Source organism: Marmota monax, unplaced genomic scaffold (assembly GCF_021218885.2).
Source record: "Marmota monax isolate L192 unplaced genomic scaffold, Marmota_monax_Labrador192_F-V1.1 WCK01_AAM20220418_F8-fsc00055, whole genome shotgun sequence".
Taxonomy (NCBI): domain Eukaryota; kingdom Metazoa; phylum Chordata; class Mammalia; order Rodentia; family Sciuridae; genus Marmota; species Marmota monax.
Genome location: NW_026695205.1, coordinates 1,842,215 through 1,863,445, shown reverse-complemented (window position 1 = coordinate 1,863,445; position 21,231 = coordinate 1,842,215). Strand labels below are relative to the sequence as shown.

At 32.9% G+C, this 21,231-nt stretch overlaps 1 protein-coding gene across 7 annotated transcripts in view; it reads left to right on the top strand.

The window, feature by feature from the left end:
- Positions 1–21,231, top strand: part of Rasal2 (RAS protein activator like 2) — a 361,482-nt gene that overhangs the window by 268,985 nt on the left and 71,266 nt on the right. For all 7 annotated transcript variants that reach the window (XM_046430001.2, XM_046430002.2, XM_046430004.2 and 4 more), the window contains one exon: positions 12,840–12,949. In XM_046430001.2, coding sequence (XP_046285957.1) covers positions 12,840–12,949 — 110 coding nt within the window. The remainder of the gene's footprint in view (positions 1–12,839; positions 12,950–21,231) is intronic.

The window sequence follows — 21,231 nt, the reverse complement described above, 5'->3', positions numbered from 1 at the left end:
TAAGTGGGGTGGGAGAGGACAGTAGCCAGCAAAAGTGAAGGTCAAACCCTGATGATCTGTTTTTTGACAGAATACCAGTACAAGGATTTAATATTATTAGCATTTAAGGATTTGTACCTAAAATGGGCAACTAACACCTCACTGATATGACCAAGAGCAAGGCCTTTAATTTCTTTTCTTAGAGTAATGAAATATAAACATTTTAAGATCTTTAGAGGTTTGCAGATAAAAAGGAACTGAATATATTAAGAAGCAGTTTAATCATGTTTTAGTGCCTAAATTCATAAAGTAAAATTTTTTATAACATTAAAAACAGTACATCAGGAAATACCCTCTAGAAACAATATAAATATGTCTAATAAAATCTTTTCCATAATATATTTCTCCCTTCTTCCATTTATTCTATACCCAAAAAAGCATATCCTGATAGACACTAGTAAAAAGTAATTTTATTATTAATATTATACCTTTTGCTTACCACTTTCCATAATATGGATTTTAGGTATATTTTGTTTCACCAAAGGCAGTGAGAGTTTTATTTTTTTAAATAACTCATAAGCTCCAGTCTCCTTCCATCTGTGATACTGTTATTCTTAGAGTTCTAGAAATGAGAAATGGAAAATGCCAAATAAATTCATCTAGTCCTTCTCCCCTGATGATGGAAAAAAATGTCTTTCAAATTATATTATCTAATGCTTTTTCAGCTTTTCATGATAATCTCTGGGAGGCTGTCTAGTAGACTAGCAGACCTCAGTATAGAAGAATGTTCTATTTCTTAGTTTTAACCTATCATTTCTCATTATTTTATTATTTATAGCCATCTTCTTTAATATTCATACTCTGAACTTGAGTAAGATCAGCACAATCTCTTTTTTGTTGTAAGAAAACATACTTCATTAATAATAAGAAATTGTGAGGTAGTCTACAGAATTGCATATTCCTAATACTGAACTTTTCCTCTTTAAACACCAGATTTGGTTTTGTTTTAATAATCTTGAGAGGGTTTTCCTCTCAAATGTGTTAGTTATTTATCTGCTTTCTTGAGTGAATTTAACTTTTCTTAATAATTCAGAGCAGTCATTATTAGTAATTTGCAAATATATATTAGCCCACTATAGGCCAAGTATTACAAAAATTTAAAGATGTGCTCAGTTTGTTCCTGTTTTTCTTCAGGAGTTTAAGATTCAGAAGGGAGTATAAAATGGGAATAGAACTAATTATAGGTCAAGACAGAGGGAAAGTTCTTAGATATTCAGAAGTAAGAGAGACCAAGTCCTATTAGAAAAATCAAAAATACCAGTGACTAGGCAGGCTGAGGCAAGAGGATATAAGTTCATAGCTAACCTCAGCAGTTTAAAAAGACTAAAGAGACTTGTCTTAAAATCAAAAATAAAAAAGGCTGAAGATGGTACCATGCCCCTGGGTTCAATCTCCCAGTATCTCAAAAAACAAAAAAAACAAAAAATGAAAAAGATTGGTTTCCTGCATAACTGGTATTTTAAAGAACTATTAAACAGACAACTAAGTAAACATTTGGAAAAAGATAAAATTAGATGTGTATCTCACACCTCACTCATGAGTAAACTCCAAAGGGACTAGGGGTCTAAATGTAAAAAGAAAAAAATTTTAAAAGACAATGAATCATATAACTATTAGAAGAAAACATGGATGAATTTTTTTAACCGTAATGTAGGGGAAAGCTTTCTGTAATGGTTACTCAAAAGCCAGAGGTATTCACCAGGGGCGGGTGTAAACAGGGACTGAGAAACTTGACACACATATACAAAAACATTTTAATTGCTTGGAAAAAGTCATAACAAAATTAAAAGGCTACCAGTCAACTGGGAGAAAATATTTTGCAACATACTTTAAAAATATTAAAATTTTAAGGACAAATGATCAAACCCAATAGAAAGATTGCAGGTGGGAGGGAAGATATGAACAGATCATTATAAAGAATAAAAAACTATAAAAATTGTCCTGAACACATAAAACAATGTTTAAAATTCACTTATATTTAGAAAAATGTAAACTTTAAAATAATGTAGAGATAATATTTTACCTTTCAAAACCAAGAATCAACAAATGGGACGAATTCAAACTAAAAAGTTTTTTCTCAGCAAGAGAAATAATATGTGAGGTAAATAGGGAGCCTACATCCTGGGAACAAATTTTTACCCCTCACATATCAGATAGAGCTCTAATCTCTAGAGTATACAAAGAACTCAAAAAGTTAAAAAACAAAAAAAAATGAATAACCCAATCAACAAATGGGCCAAGGACCTGAACAGACACTTCTCAGAGAGAGGATATACAATTAATCAACAAATACGTGAAAAAAATGCTCATCATCTCTAGCAATCAGAGAAATGCAAATTAAAACTACTCTAAGATACCATCTCACTCCAGTAAGAATGGCAGCCATTATGAAGTCAAACAACAATAAGTGTTGGCGAGGATGTGGGGAAAAAGGTACAATCTTACATTGCTGGTGGGACTGCACATTGGTGCAGCCAATTTGGAAAGCAGTAAGGAGATTCCTTGGAAAGCTGGGAATGGAACCACCATTTGACCTAGCTATTCCCCTTCTCGGACTATACCCAAAAAACCTAAAAAGAGCATACTACAGGGACACAGCCACATCGATGTTTATAGCAGCACAATTCACAATAGCTAGACTGTGGAACCAACCTAGATGCCCTTCAATGGATGAATAGATAAAAAAAAATGTAGCATTTACACACAATGGAATATTACTCAGCACTAAAAAATAACAAGATTATGGTTTTTGCAGGGAAACGGATGGCATTAGAGCAGATTATGCTAAGTGAAGTTAGCCAATCCCTAAAAAACAAAGGCCGAATGTCTTCTCTGATATAAGGGGGGTGACTCAAAATGGGATAGGGAGGAAGAGCATAAGAAGAAGATTACTACTAAATAGGGAAGAGAGGTGGGAGGGAAAGGGAGGTAGAAGGGGAATTGCACGGAAGAAGGTAGGAGACCCTCATCATTATACAGATTACATGTATGATGATGTGAAGGGAAAAAAAAAGAAGTGTATCACATTAGATTGGGTAGAGAGACTTGATGGAAGGGGAAGGGAGGGGAAGTGGGGGGAAGGGAGAATAGGAAGGACAGCAGAATAAAATAGACACTAGTATTACTGTATGTATATACGTGACTGAATGACCAATGTGATTCTGCAACCTGAACACTCAGAAAAATGAGAAATTATATCCCATTTGATTCAAATGTATGATATGTCAAGATCATTGTACTGTCATTTAATTAAAGCAAAGAAAAAAAATATTTTACCTTTCAAGCTGACAGAAACCATAAAGTATGAGAATCAAATCAGTTGATGAGGTTATAGGAAACACTGAAGTATACATACAAAGTTATCCATTGCAGCACTGTTTATAATTTTCAAAATATTGGAAATAACCAAAATACCTACTCAAATATTAATAAAAGAGACTATTGTATATATAAAAAGCAGAATATATTGTATCACTCCAAATATATCCTAACATGCAGAACCTATGAATATGTTATCTTACATGGCAGAACAGTTTTTGCTAATGTGATTAAGAGTAAGGACTTTGGGAGTGGAGAGTTATGCTAGATTATTCAGCTGGATCCAATCCAACCACATCATGTGGCCTTAAAAGCTGAAAACCTTACACAAAGATGTAACACTGCTATCTTTGAAAACGGAGGAAAGGCCACAAAATAAGAAATGTGAGTGACCTCAAGAAGCTGGAAAAGGCAAGAAAGACATTCTCCTTTAGAGCCTTAGAAGGTACTGCAGACCTACTGGCACCTTGACTTTAGCCAGGAGAAATCTAGGTGGACTTCTGACAGAACTGTAAGATGATAAATTTATACTGTATGAGCTGTCATATTTGTGTTAATTGATTGTAGTAGCAGAACACAGTGGAAAAACTAGTGACATCCCAATTAAATTTTGTTAGTATACTACCTATGTTAATTTCTGAGTTTTCATAATTATATAATGGTTATGCAAGATTAGGAGAAGCTAGGCAAAGGAAAATTCTCTATACTAGTTTTCCAAATTTTCTGTAAATCTAAATATCTAAGAAATTGGAGGGGGAAAAGGTATTAAACCAAATTTGGCATTGAAAGAGGAAAAATTCAGTAGCTGAAATATTTACTTCTGTAGTGTTTGTTTTCATATGATTAACAGAGACTGTGCTGATCTTACTCAAGTTCACAGAGTATGAATATTAAGGATGATAATATATAAATAAATCTAAAATTAACCCAGCACTGGAAGCAAACCAAATGTCTATCAGTTGGCCAATATATAAAACAATTTTGGTATCACCAGGTAGTGGGAATAAAAAGATGCAAACTATGAAATTTTTAAAGCATTATACCAAGTGAAAAGACAACTAGGCACTACATAATTTCATTCATATTACATTCTGGAAAAGATAATAGGGACAAGTCAGTTTAGGAGCTGAAAGTGAGAGGAAGGGATCAAATGCAAAGGAACATAAATTTTGGAATGATAGAAATGTTCTGTATCTTAGTTGTGGTGGCATACATTTGTCAAAACTCACCAAGCTGAACACCTAAAAATAGTGAATTTTGTTTTAGTAAATTTGTTAAATTTTATATAACTTTCAAAAGAAATCTGTTTTAAAAGAAAAGATATGTTTTAAACATAACTCATAAAAGTTGAAGGTAAATGGCTTGAGATAATTTAATGGAAAGATAACAGAAGAAATTAGGGGTGCTCAAGATATAGCTCAGTTGGTAGAATGCTTGCCTCACATGCACAAGGCCATGGATTCAATCCCTGGCACCACAAAAAAAAAAGAAAGAAATTGGATATATGAGTGCATTCTATCAAATGAAAATGAATCTCTAAAATAAAGAATATTATTAGTAATAGTAGGATAACTTCCCATTTGCCCCTCTAGCATATGTTAACATATCAATGTGTGTTTTAACATGTTATGACATATAAGAATTAAAATATTTTAGATTTTGTTTTTGTATTTTAATATATAAAACATCAATATATTAATATAGGTTCAATCTGATTAATGGATATGTGTTTATTAATTTCTGTGCTTTGTATTTTAAAGGTTTCGTGATAAAAGTTTTGCTTTGCTTAATAAAAAAAGCATCACACTGAATGTTTGTTGAAAATGTAGATCACTGGGCTGAGGATGTAGCTCAGTTGTAGGGCACTAGCCTAGCATGTGCCCAAGGTCCTGGGTTCAATCCTGAGTACCACAAAAACAAAAATATGTAGATCGCTGTGCCATAGGCCCAAAGATTCAGATTTGTTAGCTCCTAGCTGAAAGAAAATTGTAATCTATGATAGAAATGCTTAAATTGCAAAAGCAAAACAAAACAAAAAAAGAAACTTCTAGTGGAAAAGTTACCCATAATGAAGCTGTTAACTGAAGCACTTTTCAGCTGTTTGTTACTTTGTTGTTATTCTTGTCACTAGAGTTTTCCATCTTTTTTGGACTTCTAGTTCTGAAGATAAACTAAAAATATGATGGCTGGAAAATGAAATTTAACATTTTCCTTTTTATTGATTTTATTTTTTTAAATACATGACAGTGGAATGTATTACAAATTCTTATTCCACATATAGAGCACAATTTTTCATATCTTTGTATAAAGTATGTTCATGCCATTTCATGTCTTTATACATGTACTTGTTTTTTTATTACAATTCTTATTACACATATTCTTTTCATTTTTCCTTTTTTTTGCAACTGTAGTAGCCAATATTCAATATTTATTGAACATCTAACAAGTTCTTAAGTTATACTAAAAGAACTTGAAAGGAAGTTATTTATATGTGACCAAAACTTTCTTCTTAGGTAATTACAATCTATGATAAAAATATACTATTAAAATTTAGATTAATTTACTAGTTAAACTAAAAGCAAAAATGAAAATAGTTCTTACCTGGGTCCTTGCTAGTTGTCAAGGTAGCATTTTCTTAGTGTGAATCATAACACTTTAAGGAACTGTTATTAAAATTAATCACTTAAAATTGCTGTAATATTGTCCTTAATCCCTTGTGAGTCACTGTGTGAAAAGTCTCAAGCAGAATTATAGCAGGATTTTGTTGCACATCCCTGTGTTTTCATTTGAAAGGTGACAACATGTTTCTCTGTCTCCACTTCTCCCTGTCTTAAGGGAACAGCAGTAGTGCCAGGACATCAGCAAGTCAGTGTCTCTCATTACCACCTCGGAGACTTCTGAGAGTGGTTGCGTAGCAGCAGTTTTATTTCAGTTACGAATCATGCCCAGATAGCGAAGTTCAGTCTTCCGGGGTTACTCCAAATTACAGATGGTGAATAATATTTGTTATCATTGTCTTTAACATTTACCAAGCTCCAAAGAAAGGCAACACGAGACTTTTCTTTCACTGATAGTTGCTAATTTTAAGCCTGATTTTGAAGGAAATACTGAGTACCAAATAATTAAAGTAAGTCATTTTAGTAGTATTGATGGCTTTGACAACATAGTTGTTTTTTTTTAAATGATGAACTTTCTGCTATTTTTAAGAATTGTAGAGGGTAGCAACAGCATTTCAGGAGAACTGAATAAGGTAGGAGTTGCTTTGAGTGTTTTATTAGAATGCTTTCAGATTAGGTTGGTGTCAGGAGGATGAAATAAATTTATTTATAGTCTTTTTTGTTTCCATTTATGCTGTTGTATTTAGGGGGTAAATTTATAGAAGAATCCTTTGCACTCTTTACATCTTTATAAGACATGTTTATCATAACTGTAAAGAAAAAAGTATTTTCCTTTTGGCATCCATATATTTTTAAATCTTGAGAATTATTTTTCTTTTATACTCAGTGACAATAGATTCAGTTATGTATAAAGGTGATTTCAGTAGTATTTCACCTTAGTTTATGTAGATAGAACATATTTATACAGGGACAAATTCTTATGGATGAATCAAATGTCACACTGGTAGTTCTTTATTTTTTTATTTTGCTTGTTTGTTTTTCTAATATTTTGACCTTTAATACATTCCTGGCTCTTTGTGATATGTAGTTCTATAAGATTTGTGTAGAAATTTGATTAAGTACATATAGGGGAATCAAGTTATAATGCTCAGAATATTTGAAGAGGATTTAGAATGTGGAGAATTAGTAGAGCATAGTGGTTAAATAGCAAAGGGTTCAAGAGTCAGACTGTTTGGTCCCAAAGTTCTGCTCTGCCATTTGGCATCAGTGTGACCTCAGTAAAGTCACAAATAAACTTTCTATTTTGTTGAAATGTGATATACTATTTATAAAGAAAATTAACTATTCATATATTGCACAACCTTGTTAAGTAAATCAGCACACATTTTCATTTTCAGAGCTAAAACTCTTTCAGAAACGTAAATGTGTGTGTGCATGTGCATGTATGTGCACTTTAAATTATCTCTTGTTAATTTCCTTGGACATGGCTTCCTCTCACACTCAGAGAAAAAGGTGAGGTTCATACAGCAGTCTATAGGATCCACTGTCGACCACTCACCCCCACAGCTAACACTACCACCACCACCATCCTTCTACCTCTCTGCCCTTATTTCCTACTACCCTCCTGTCGCTTTCTGTACCACACTGATTCCTTGGCTCTTCCTTGAACATTTATGCTTTTTCCTTAAAGCCTTTGCCCAACCTGTCTCCATTGCCTGGAATGTTTTTCCCCTCTAATATCTTTAAGCTGACTCACCTTCTTCGATCTTTACTCAGATGTATCTTCCTCTAAGCCATACCCTAACCACTTAATATCACCACCCCATTACATGGCTATGTTTTATATACTGCAGCACTTGTCTTTATTATGTTATGTTCAACACATATTGGTGATGTTCAACATAACATAATAAGACAAGTGCTGCAGTATATAAAACATAGCCATGTTTCCTCCTACTAGCATGTAAGCTTACTGAAGGCCAGGGTTTTGGTTTTGTTTGTTTGTTTGTTTTTTCACCAATATGTGTGAAATATGTCAAGTATCTGACAAATAATAGATGTTCAATAAATGTACAAATGAACGAAACATTTTAAATATTAGCATATGCTAAATTTAAATCTTAATTTGGTATCTACTGACTTAAACAAGTTATTTCATGAAGTTGCTGCATGAATTAAATGATAGTCCATATTGGAAAGCACAGTTCTGATACAGAGAAAGCCTTTAGTAAACTCAGTCAACAAGTGTTTACTGAGCACTTATAATGTACAAAGTATCCCTGTAGACACTGGGGTATATGTCACTGAATGTAGCAGTCATAAATCTCTACTACTGTGGAATTTATTTCTAGTTTCCTTCACTTCATTTGGTACAATTGTTTCCAGAGAGAAAATTGTGATTCTACCTACCTATTCACTGGTCTTCCACCCTAAATTCATGTTCAATTAATGCTTACAGGTACTCATTTTCCTTTATTTTAAAAACACTTTCATAGCATTGTGAAGACCTGGGATCGGTCCCCATCACCACAAAAAAATATAATAAAAAAAACACTTTTGTATTCAGTTATGCTATTCTTAATTTTATTAATTTATTAACTTATTCTTGATTTTAAAATCTTCCTTTTGCAGGTGAGAATCTGAAATTTGGAAGTTGTGACTAGCCCAGTGTCTTAGAACCTAGGGATAACTGAGCCAGTGTGAGTATCTGGGAGAAAGGAAGGAATGTGAGCAGTAGCAGAGATGCATTGTGAATATGGAGAATTATAGGCTTTCAGAGTTATTAGAGTATAAAGGATGAAGCAAGGAATAGACAGAGATCAAGCTAGAATACAAAGTAATTACCAGATACCATGTCCTGTAGATAGAACTCTCACCAAGACTACTCTTAGATGTTTTGGTCATTTATCCATTCTGATCCAGTCAGATGTAGCCAAGGCAGAAGAACTGCATGGTATAAAGTATAGTGACCTGTACATAAGGAATTCTCAGAAGCGAGCAGTGGGCAATTAAGCATGGTGTATACACTGAGCTTTCTCAGAACAGGATTATGTTGCCAGAAGGCTCAATGAATGGTTCTTTCAGGATAGAGGTACATTAGAAAACAAACTTAGAGACAAAGGATATTTAGTGGTATCAATCTACATAGCTATGTGATCTTTCTAAATAGCTTGATCATGGGACCAGAAAGATGAATGTAAATAAACATTGATCCAGTTTTGATTTTGGATAGCTGATCATTAAGAAAATGGAGGATATTGATAATTGAATACTTTAGATAATTGGCCAGGAAGTCCAGTTAAATAGAGAAGGAAAAAAGAACAAGAGGATAGCTGATAGTGGGCTAAGGACTTCAGAGTCTTTAACTACAATAGTACATTCATCTATTTCTCCTAATAACTCTCAGTTTTTATGTCGTGTTCCTTGATGCCCTGTGTTTAGGCACAGACACACTAAAGATCATTAGGTCTTTTTTGAAAAATTAACATTTTTATCATTATGTAATACTCTTCTTGATACTTGGTAACTTTTCTTGCTCTGACACAAGCTCTGTCTAAAATTAATAGCTATTATTATTTTATTTTGACTGGTGTTGGCATGGTTTATCTTTGCCATTCATTTACTTTTTAACTATATGTGTCTACATTCAATGTGAACTTCTTAAAGACAGCATATGGTTGGGTCTTACTTTTTGATCCACTGTGCAAATACCTTTTAATTGGAACATCTAGACAGTTAACATTCAGAGCAATTTTTTTATATAGTTAGATTACTATCTACCTTATTTGTTACTATTTTGTTTGTTGCCCTGTTCTGTATTATTTTTTCCTTCCATTTTTTTTCTACTTTTCACGGTTTTAATTGGACATTTCATTTCCTTTTTTCCCCTTATTATATCATTTATAATTCCTTTTACTTTTTTTAATGGTTGACCTGGAGTGTGCTACATATATTTACAACTAATCCAAGTTCACTCTCAGTAACACTGTACCTCTTCACATATAATGTAAATACTTTATAATAGCAAAATAATTCTAATTTTCCCTTCCTATCCTTTATATTATTGCTGTGATTAATTTTGCTTATGTATGCATAATCAAATACATTATTGCTATTAATATTTTAAACAAATGTTTGTATTTTACCTTCACTTTCTTCTTCAGTGTTTTTTTTTTTTTTTAATTCATTCAGCTCCAAGTTTCTGACCTATATTATTTTGTATCTCTTTAAGGAACTTCTTTTAACATTTCTTGTCAGGCAGGTCTACCAACAACAAATTTTTTCAATCTTTGTTTGAGAAAGTATCTACTTCACTTTTGAAGGGTGATTTTGCAGGTTGGAGAATTGTAGGGTGGCATGGGTTTTTGTTTGTTTCTTCTCAATACTTGAAATATTTTACTTCATTTTTCTCTTGCTTCCAAGGTTTCTGAGAAATCAGATGTAATTTTTTTATTCTTCTGTATACAAGGTGGTTTTCCCCCGTCTGGCTTCTTTCAGAATTTTTTCTTTATCTTTAATTTTCTATAGTTTGAAATATGTGGTTTGGGGCAATGTTTTTATTGTTCTTGTTTTGTTTTGTTGCTGTTGTTATTTTTGTTATTTATGGAGCTTGGTGTTCTGTGGATCTGTGGTTTGGTTCTGACGTTAAGTTGGGAAAATACTAGTCATTGTTTCAGATATTCTGTTACTTTTTCACCTCTCCTGGTATTCCCATTATGAATAGGTTATACCTTTTATGGTTGTCCCACAGTCCTTGGATAATCTGTTTTGATGATTTCAGTCTAGTTCTATTTGTTTTTCAGTTTTGAAGGTTTCTTTTTGTTATATCCTTGTGCTCAGGGATTCTTTCCTCAGCCTTGTCCTAACAATAAGTTTATGTATATAATTTTATGTAGTATCTAAATCCTACGTTAAATTACAAGTTCTTCTAAGGCAGATTGTGTGTTTGTTTTATCTTTGATTTTCTTGTAACTTCTAGTACAATTCTATACCACAAAGATATAAAATGAATTTTATTAAATAAATACATTAAAATATGAAATAAAATCAAATAAAAACCTAAATAAAGTTAAAGTATTGCATGGGTGAACATTGACTAGGACACATTTAGTCGGCTGCTTTACCCTGTGCATGTGCACATGTGCGCAAGTGTGTGCTTGTTGTCAAGGCCCTCTCAACTTAGGGTAGTGATTTTTTTAAACAACCCTATACTCCTCCTAGAATTCTATAATCTTAACTCTAGTTTGCTGACTGCATTTATGGGCAATATGGTGATTCATTCTAATTGAGTTACAGAAAATAAAGCCTGTGCCCTGGAGAACTAATGACAGTAACTCTCCCTAATGACTCTTAAGTCTGTATGGAGACCAAGCAAATGACTGTCTCTAAGTATTACAGTACTTTCAAAAAAGAACTTGTTTTCTCTTTCTTCTAATGTCTCTATGTATGTAGAAGCTGGAACAAAATGATAGTTTAGAGAATTATGCCTATGTGATATTTTCTAGATTTTACACTTGGAAGAGGAAAGGCCAGGCCAAGACTTTATGCATGTTATGCTACTGAGCTACATCCTCAGTCTGTACTTACTCTTTCAGCATCAAGATCAATAAAATATTGACACGTTTTTTTCTTCACTCATCTAATAGCTGTAATTCATGTACAAAACTGCAAAGGTACATGGAGCAAATGCCTCCTGTGGCATTGATATCCATCCCTAACACATGCCTGTTGAAATGCCTAACAGCAAGCTATAAAAATTACACAAATATTTGCACAGAAATTTTTAAATTTACTAACTTCTTCCTATAAAGACTTCTAAAATTAAATCTTTTAACAAAATAAATAAATAAATAGTTGTAATTCAAATAAGTTTGTTTCCATTTTTCTCTAATGAATGGAGTAATGCCTAAGTGTTTAAAAAATATGTGACTTGATAAAACACCATGGTAGTCTGTGCTACTGTTTACCAAATATTTCTAGTTCTCTTTCGGGGTTTCTACAAATCCCTTCCCCATAGATGTTAGGTGTGGTCACAAGTTTGTTTTGATTTTTTTGTTTGTTTTGTTTTGGTTTGGGTTTGGGTTCGTTGAAATGAAACTAAAAGTGATATGAAGTTTTAAAAGCTAGTACAGTTATCTCCATTTAAATGTTAACTTTACAAATACCATATCCAAAGTGATATGGACCTAATTTTAACAGTCTTCTTTTTAATTCATTTATTTATTTGTTCTAATTTGTTATGCATGACAGCAGAATGCATTTCAATTCATATGGAGCACAATTTTCCATTTCTCTGGTTGTACATAAAGTAGAGTCACACCATTCGTGTTGAGACTACCAACAAGTTACCTTGTACTACTTAGTTAATTCTTTTTTTGATGTCTTAAGGTCAAGTTTCTTTTCTCAGTGTCACTGTCAGTTCCTGCAATATACCAAGTACTTTCTCATTTCAGGTCATTTTCACATTCTGTTCTCTTTAATTATTTGCTCTTAATTTAGGAAATCACTTTGTGTCATTTCTTTTGAAATTGCTGATACTATCTTCATAGAAAAGATTACATTTGTCAATGTTTTATTGTTGTGTTTTTAAAAATCTATTAGTAAAGTTAGAAATTTTTTACATAACTAGTATAAACTAGAAATAAGAACTCAGTGCTATCAAAAACTTTAATTATCACAGAAAATAAAATGATCTTATCACTTACCAAGTGGTTTCAAGCAACTATTACATATAAAAAAAATTGAAATCTGGATTCTGTTTCAAGTCTACATTATAAAAATCTGAACACATTTTGCAAATTTAGTGCAGAAGGTAATATTCCCTGTTGATTCTCTCTCCCATCACCATCTGCCTTTTCATTCTAGGGATTCTTCAGCAAGCGCCTGAAAGGCTCCATCAAGAGGACCAAAAGCCAGTCAAAGCTTGACAGAAACACAAGTTTTCGGCTCCCATCTCTGCGTAATACAGATGACAGGTAGGAAGTCAGCTTGCTTAAAACAGAAAGCAGTGTCAAAATGGATTTTGATGATTCATCTTGGCCTTTTCTAACTTTTCAGTAATGATAATTTTAGAAAGATCAATATGAAATTTATTTTTTTACCTTGTTCATATTGAGCAGGGTACAGTATGTTGTCTCAAATGCCAATCCAGTTTAAGAATCTTGAGAGTTTGTGGATTCATAAGAACCAATTAAGGAATCAATTATGCTTCTTTGATAAGAGTGAAATTCTAGTGGTCAGGGGTGAATCTTTCTTTTTTTTTTTTGCTAGAATGACTCTAAGAGGTAATGATGATGATGGTTAATAATTTTTGAGCATTGTATATGTTATCTTTCTATTGCTATGACAAAATACCTGATAAAATCAACTTAAAGAAGAAAGATTTATTTTGGCTCATGGTTTCAGAAGTTCCAGTCCATGTTTATTTGGCTCCGTTGATCCTGAACCTATGGTGAAACAGAATATCATGGTGAGGGAGGGTATGCCAGAGCAAAGCTGCTTGCCTCATGGCATTCAAAACCCAGAGAGAAAGAGAGAGGAAGGAAGGGGCCTGGGACAAGATATACCCTTCTAACTTCCAACTAGGCCTCACCTCCTGAAGTTTCCACCACCTTCCAGTAGTACCACTGGCTGGAACCAGTGAGGCTTCAACACATGAGTCTGTGGGGAACATTCCAGATCTAAACTATGCAACTCTACAGGGTGTTTTATGCTTATGATCTTATTTATTTAATCTCCATAATAAATCTATATGATAATACTGTTATTATCCCTGTTTTATAGATGAAGAATCTGAGGTACCGAGATTCTTACCCAAGATCATATAGCTAGTAAATAATAAAAATGATATTTGAATTTGGGCAATTTGGCTTCATAGTTCATTTTCTTCACTACTTTGTTATTCTCTCTATATGGCATATGGAATTGGCATTGTTGGTTTATAGTCACATCTGGAAGACATGTAATGAAAAAAAAACATGGATTTCAATAAGGACTATACTAGCTTAGGTAAACTTAAAATGTATATAGTTCATGAAGGATAACATTCCTCTAAAATCATTGAACATGCATGATACATTTTTAATATTTTGTGCCTCTGTAATGTTGATAATTTTAGAGTGTTGCATCAGTACATCATTGCCAGCACCAGTTTTTATTGAGTGCTTACTATGTGCCAGGCATTTCAAATGTAGTCTCATATAATACAACCCTAGATACTATTATTATCCTCATTTTACAGACGAGGAACTGAGGCGAAAAGAGATTGAGAAACTTGCCCAGTGTCACACAGCTAGTAAGTAGTGGAGCCTGGATTTGAACTCAAGTCTGCCTCTCATATTTGATGTCCTTATTTATATTTGAGGTTTTGGGTTTTGGATTTTTTGATGTTGTTGTTTTAGTAAGTGACATTATTTTCAATCACTTTCTTAACAAAAAGAAAGAAAAATTATAGGCTTGGCAGGCAGAGAATTATTGTCCTTGTTTTATAGATGAAAGAATTGTCCCTCATACTAAGCTGATGATGAGACTACTGCTTCATGCCACAACATGGCTGGAGGTGGAGATCATTATGTTCAGGGAAGTAAGCCAGGCACAGACAAGTGCTGCATGATCTTGGTCATACGTGAGATCTAAAAATATTGATCTCATAAAAGCTCTTTTCTCTTAACCACGTTAAAAGTGCTCATGGAAATTTACAAGCCTGTCCAATTGGCATGTAATTTTCGTAGTATCTTTTACACCTCTTGGTGTATAAATTATTAAATTTAATTTTCTAAATTTAATTTAACTGATGGAAACATTAATTTTATTTATTAATGGAGTACCATGTGATGTGTCAATACTTGTATACCGTGTGTAATATTTAAATCAGGATAAACATATTTATCTCTTCAAATGTTGACCATTTATTTATGGTGAAAACATTCAAAATCCTTCCTTCTGCCTTGTTGAAATATACAGTACATTCCTGTTATCTGTAATCACCCTGTTATTCCATAGCATACCAGAGCTTCTCACTCCTGTCCAACTATAACTTAGTGCCCATTTGTCAATTTCTCCCCCTCCCTCCCTTCCTCGCACTCTCTAGCCTCTCTGTCATTCTACTCTCGACTTTTATGAGATTGACATCTTTAGATTCCACATATGAGTGAAAGCATACAGTACTGGTGTTTCTGTCCCTGGCTTACTTCACTTAACATAATGATCTCTACTTCCATTCTTGTTATTGCAAATGACAGAATTCATTCTTTCTGTGGCTGAATGGTATTCCATTGTCTACCACATTTTCTTTATCCCTTCACCAGTCAGTGAACACTTACTTGGTTTTTATTTCTTGGCTATTTTGCATAGTGCTGCAGTGCCCATGGTAGTGCAAATGTCTCTTCAACGTACTGACTTCATTTTCCTTGGATATATACCCAGCAGTGGGATTGCTAGATCAGACACTAATTCTATTTTCCATTTTTTGAGGAACTTCTATATTGTTTTTCATAGCCATTGTAAATGGGATTGCTTTCTTGATTTCTATTTCAGATTTTACTGTTGACATATAGCAACACTAGTAGGTTTTGCATGTTAATTTTGTACCCTGCAACTTTGCCAAATTCATTTATTAGTTCTAATAGATCATATATATAATTTATAAAATTAGATTTAATAATTTACGTATATTATACACACACATACACACATAGATTACACATACAGAGAGTATGTAAGGTCATCTTCAAACAGTGTAATTTCACTGGTTTTCCAGTTTAGATGCCCTTTACTTCTTCCTCTTGTTTGATTGCTCTGGCTAGAACTTCCAGAATTATGTTGAACAGAAATGGTAAAATTGTCTTGTTCCAGACCTTAGAGAGAAAGCTTTCTGCTTTTCCCCATTCAGTATGTTAGCTGTTGACTCAACTATAATGGCCTTTATTACATTGACATACATTCCTTTTATACCTAATTTTTCAGCGTTTTTATCATGAAGCAATGTTGATTTTGTCAAATGCCTTTTCTGTATCCACCAAGATGACCATATGGGTTTTGTCCTTCATTCTGTTGATATGGTGTATCATGTTTATTTATTTGTGTAATATTGAACCATCCTTGTACCACTGGGATGAATCCCACTTTATCATGTTAATCTTGTTAACGTGTTGTTAAGGATGTTTATATGTTTGTTCATCAGTCTGTAGTTTTTTTGTTGTTATTGTCATGTTCTTTTCCAGTTTGGGTATCAGGATAATGCTGGTCTTGTAGATTGTGTTTGGAAGAATACCTTCCTTTCTCTTCTCTTTTTTGGAATAACTTAAGGAGAATTGGTATTCTTTAAATGTTTGATAGAATTCAGCAGTGAAACCATCTGGCCCTGGACTTTTCTTCAATGAAAGGCTTTTTATTACTAATTTGATCTGGTTATATACTTGTTATTGCTCTATTCAGGTTTTTTATTCATGGCTCAATCTTGGTAAGGTGTATGTGTCTTGAAAATTGTTCATTTCTTCTAGAGTATCACACTTGTTGGCATACAGTTGTTCATACTAATCTCTAATGATATTTATATTTCTGTGATACCTATAATGGTATCTCCCCTCTAATTTTATTCGAGTCTCCTCTCACTTTTTCTTAGTCTAACTGATTGTTTTCTGAATCAACCCTGTTTTATTGATCTTTTGTATTGCTTGGTATTTTTTTTCGTTTGGCTAATTTTGTTTTGGGGAGTCTCCATTTTATCTATTTCTTCTCTACTCTTTGTTATTTCTACTAATTTTGGTTTGCTCTTGTTTTTCTAGTTCCCTCAGATGCAGCAATAAGTTATTTACTTGAGATATGTCTTTTTGATATGGGCATTGATTGCTATAAACTTTTCCTCTAAGTACTGTTTTTGCTACATTCTATAGGTTTGGATATGTTTGTCTCCATTTTCACTTGTTTATACATCTTAGTTTTGAGGTAATCATTAAAAAAAATGGTTTTCTGGGTTTTTTTCCCTTAGTTTCCTTTTTTAAAAAAATTCTGTATTGTTTATTCTTTTTTGTTGATTTTATTTTTTTAAATACATGACAGCAGAATGCATTACAATTCTTATTACACGTATAAAGCACAATTTTTCATATCTTTGCATATAAGTATGTTCACGCCAATAACTCTATAATTTTCATCATTTCAGGAGCTCAGAGCATTTTTTAAATAAGTCCAATAAAATAGAATGACAATTTTTTCACAGTATATATTTTTAAGAATAAGGATATTGTACAGCAATTAAAACACTCCCAATTCAATAGCCAGTTTCTTATACTCTGCAGCATCATATGCAAACTTGGGAGACAAGAAGGTTTTTTTTTTTAATAAGTATATTTTATTTTTCAACTTTGTACTAAATATTACCTTCTTAATTTCAAACAGAGTTCTATCTTCTATTCCATTTTGCTTTAAGTAATCTATAGGAATTGTTGGCTTGTATTACCAAGAGATTATATTCTCCTAGAGACTTATATTGCTTTTATATATATATAGTTCCGGCATTTTTAGCCTTTTAGTGTGACCTAAATTGATTATATGTGACTTCCATACTGTTGTTTCAATCAATAGCAGTATCATTCTATCTCAAATACAGCAAAATAAGTAGGTGCTGATGAATTTCAAACATTAGATAACCCTCTTTATTTTCCAAATCTATTTGAATTATAAAGATTTCCTGTAAAAATTTTTTTAAAACTTTATTTTTATTTTGTATTGGGATGAACTAAAAGTTGTAATGCACTGTTTGTGCACGTATATATACATACATGTATGTATTTTAAAAAAATATTTATTTTTTAGTTATATGTGACCACAATATCTTTATTTTATTTTCATGTGGTGCTGAAGATCAAACCCAGTGCCTGACACATGTTAGGCAAGCTTTTACCTCTGAGCCTCAACCCTAGCCCAATACACATATGTATTTTTAATAGACTCTCTCACCTTCGGGTCTCTAAAGATATAAACAGAACTAAGGTTTATCTATTATTTCTATCAATTTTTTAGCTAAGCTATTTATTTTTTTTTAGCTAAGCTCTTTGTATTAGTACTCTTATAGGCATAACCAAAGATTTTCTAAAGACTTCATTTTCTTGCTGAAGTCAGACCATTCCTTTCAAAACAGTGTATAGTGTCTAAATATAAGTACATAGATGGTTCTGTTCTTATATCTAACATGTGAATACTCTAAGTTAAATCTAGTAGAGCTGCCCTTTCCTTCAGTTTTTAAATTGTACAAATAAAATACGTACATCTTTGTTGTATTGGGAAAAATGTCTCAGTAATACACAGTCATACATTCTGAGAACTGCATCGTTAGGCAGTTTCATGACTGTGTGAATGTCATGGCATTCTTATACAAAACTTAATGATAGAACCTACTAAACAACTAGGTTATGTGGTATAGCCTAGACTGCCAACCTTTATAGCATGTTACTATACCAAATACTATAGGCACATATAACACAATGGTATTTTTGTATCTAAACATATCTAGACATAGAAATGGTACAGAAAAAACACAGTATAAAAGATGAATGGTATACCTGTATAGGGCACTTACCATGAATGAAGCTTACAAGACTAGAAGTTACTCTGGGTGAGTCAACAAGTTAGGGGTGATTGAATGTAAAGGGCCAGGAGAGTGCTATACTAAGCTATAGGCTTTATAAACACTGTGTACTTAGGCTACTCTAAATTCATAAAAGTATTTTTCTTTCTTCGATTATAAATTAACCTTAGTTTACTATAATTCTTTTATCTTATAAACATTTACATTTTTTCTGTAATAAGACTTAAAACACAAACATACAGCTTTACAAAAATATTTTTGTTCTTTATATACTTATTCTGTAAGTTTTTTTCTGTTTTTAAAGTATTTTATTTCTACTTTTTAAAACTTTTTTGCTAAAAACTAAGAACAAACACACACATTAGCCTAGTCTACATGGGGCCAGAATCATCAGTATCACTCACTTCCATCTCCATATCTTGTCCTACTGGAAAGTCTTCGGGGCAGTAACACCATGGAATCATCATCTGTTCGGATAGCAATACCTTCTTCTGAATTACCTCGTGAAGGACCTGCCTGAGGTTCTTAAGGAAGGTGTCAGTGTTTTCAGAAATATGTCCATGGTGGCTTACTTGGTTTGCTTTAATCATATATCTGCTTGTAAGCAGAAAACAACATTGGAGTGCATGTTTTCAAATTTTTAAGGAACTTATTGAAGTCTGCAGAAGTTTCTGTGAATTTTCTTGGGGTTTTCCTTTTTCTTTTCCTGCAGTTTCCTTTTCTCTTGTCTCTTCTTCAGCTATGAGTTCAGTAAGTGATAGGAATTTTTCAGCTCTACAATTATGTTTACTGCACAGGATGAGCTATGCAAAATACCATAGGATATTTTAACATTCATTCTTGATCATTAAAAAGTCCTTAATGGCTCCAGATATGTCTTGCCAATGATCCACAAATTATAAAATCTTGTTATGAGACCTTGATGGAAATTATTACCAGTGCTTTTTTTTTCCTGTCAATTTTTAATGATCTGTAAACTCAATATTTTCTTTGTCAGGGTATAGTACATGTAACTCTACATCTTTTTAATAGCTACATTCTTGGTATAGATTCTTAGTAACTAGAAGTGAACTTTTACCAAATAATTAATATTCTAAAAAACAAATTTCTGTATATACTTCTACACATCTAATGTAGATGTGTTAGGTTCCATGTGCTACAAAAGAATATAGGGGACTGGGGTTATGCCTCAGTGGTAGAGCACTTGCCTAGCATGTATAAGACACTAGGTTCAATTCTCAGCACCACATATAAATAAGTAAATGAAATAAGATCCATCGACAACTAAAAAAATATTTTTTAAATTCTCTCTTTTTTTTATTAGCTCTAATCAGTTATACATGACAGTAGAAAGCTCTTTGGTTCATTGTATACAAATGGAGCAGAATTTTTTGCTTCTCTGATTGTACATGAAGTAGAGTCACACCATTTGTGCAATCATACATGTACCTAGAGTAATGATGTCTATCTCATTCCAATGTCTTTTCTACCCCCTTGACCCATTCCCTGCTCCTCTTTGCATTATCTAAAGTTCTCCACTCATCCCATGTCATTCTCCCCCCTCCCCATTATGGATTACATTTGGCGCTTGGTTTGGGGGGGATTGGCTTATTTCACTTAGCATGATGTTCTCCAACTCCATCCATTTACCTACAAATGCCATAATTTTAATCTTTTTTAATGCTGAATAATATTCCATTGTGTATATGTACAACAGTTCATCTGTTGAAGAGCATCTAGTTTGGTTCCACAGTTTAGCAATTGTAAATTGTGCTGTTACAAACATTGAAATGGTTGCATCACTGTAGTATGCTGCTTTTAAATCCTTTGGGTATAGACCGAGCAGTGGGATAGCTGGATCAAATGGTTGTTCCATTTCAATTTTTCTGTTTTTTTAAATTGATTTTTTTAAAAAACAAATGACAGAATGCATTACAATTCTTATTACACATATACAGCACAATTTTTTATATCTCTGGTTGTATATAAAGTATGTTGACACCAATTCAGGTCGTCATACATGTACTTTGGATAATGATGTCTATCACAATTTTTCTAACTAATCTGTGTACTTCTTTCCAAATTGGTTGCACCAATTTGTAGTCCCACTAGCAATGTATGACTGTGCCTTTTCCCCCACATCCTTGCCGACACTTATTGCTTGTATTCTTGATAACTGCCATTCTGACTGGAGTGAGATAAAATCTTAGAATGGTTTTGATTTGCCTTTCTCTAATTGCTGGATATGTTGAACATTTTTCCATATATTTGAGGATGGATTGTATATCTTCTTCTTAGAAGTGTCTGTTCAGCCCGTTAGCCCATTTATTGATTGACTTATTTTTTTTGTTGTTGTTGTTTTGGTTTGGGTTTGGGTTTGGGTTTGGTGTTAAGTTTTTTGAGTTCTTTATGTATCCTGGAGATTAGTGCTCTGATGTGTGTGTGGCAAAAATTTGCTCCCAAATTGTTGGCTCTCTCTTCACTTCATTGATTATTTCTTTTGCTGAGAAGAATCTTTTTAGTTTGAATCCATCCCATTTATTGATTCTTGATTTTAATTCTTGCACATAGAAGTCTTATTAAGGAAGTAGGGACCTAATCCCATATAATAGAGATTTGGGCCTACTTTTTCTCCTGTTAGGCATAGGGTCTCTGGTCTAATTCCTAAGT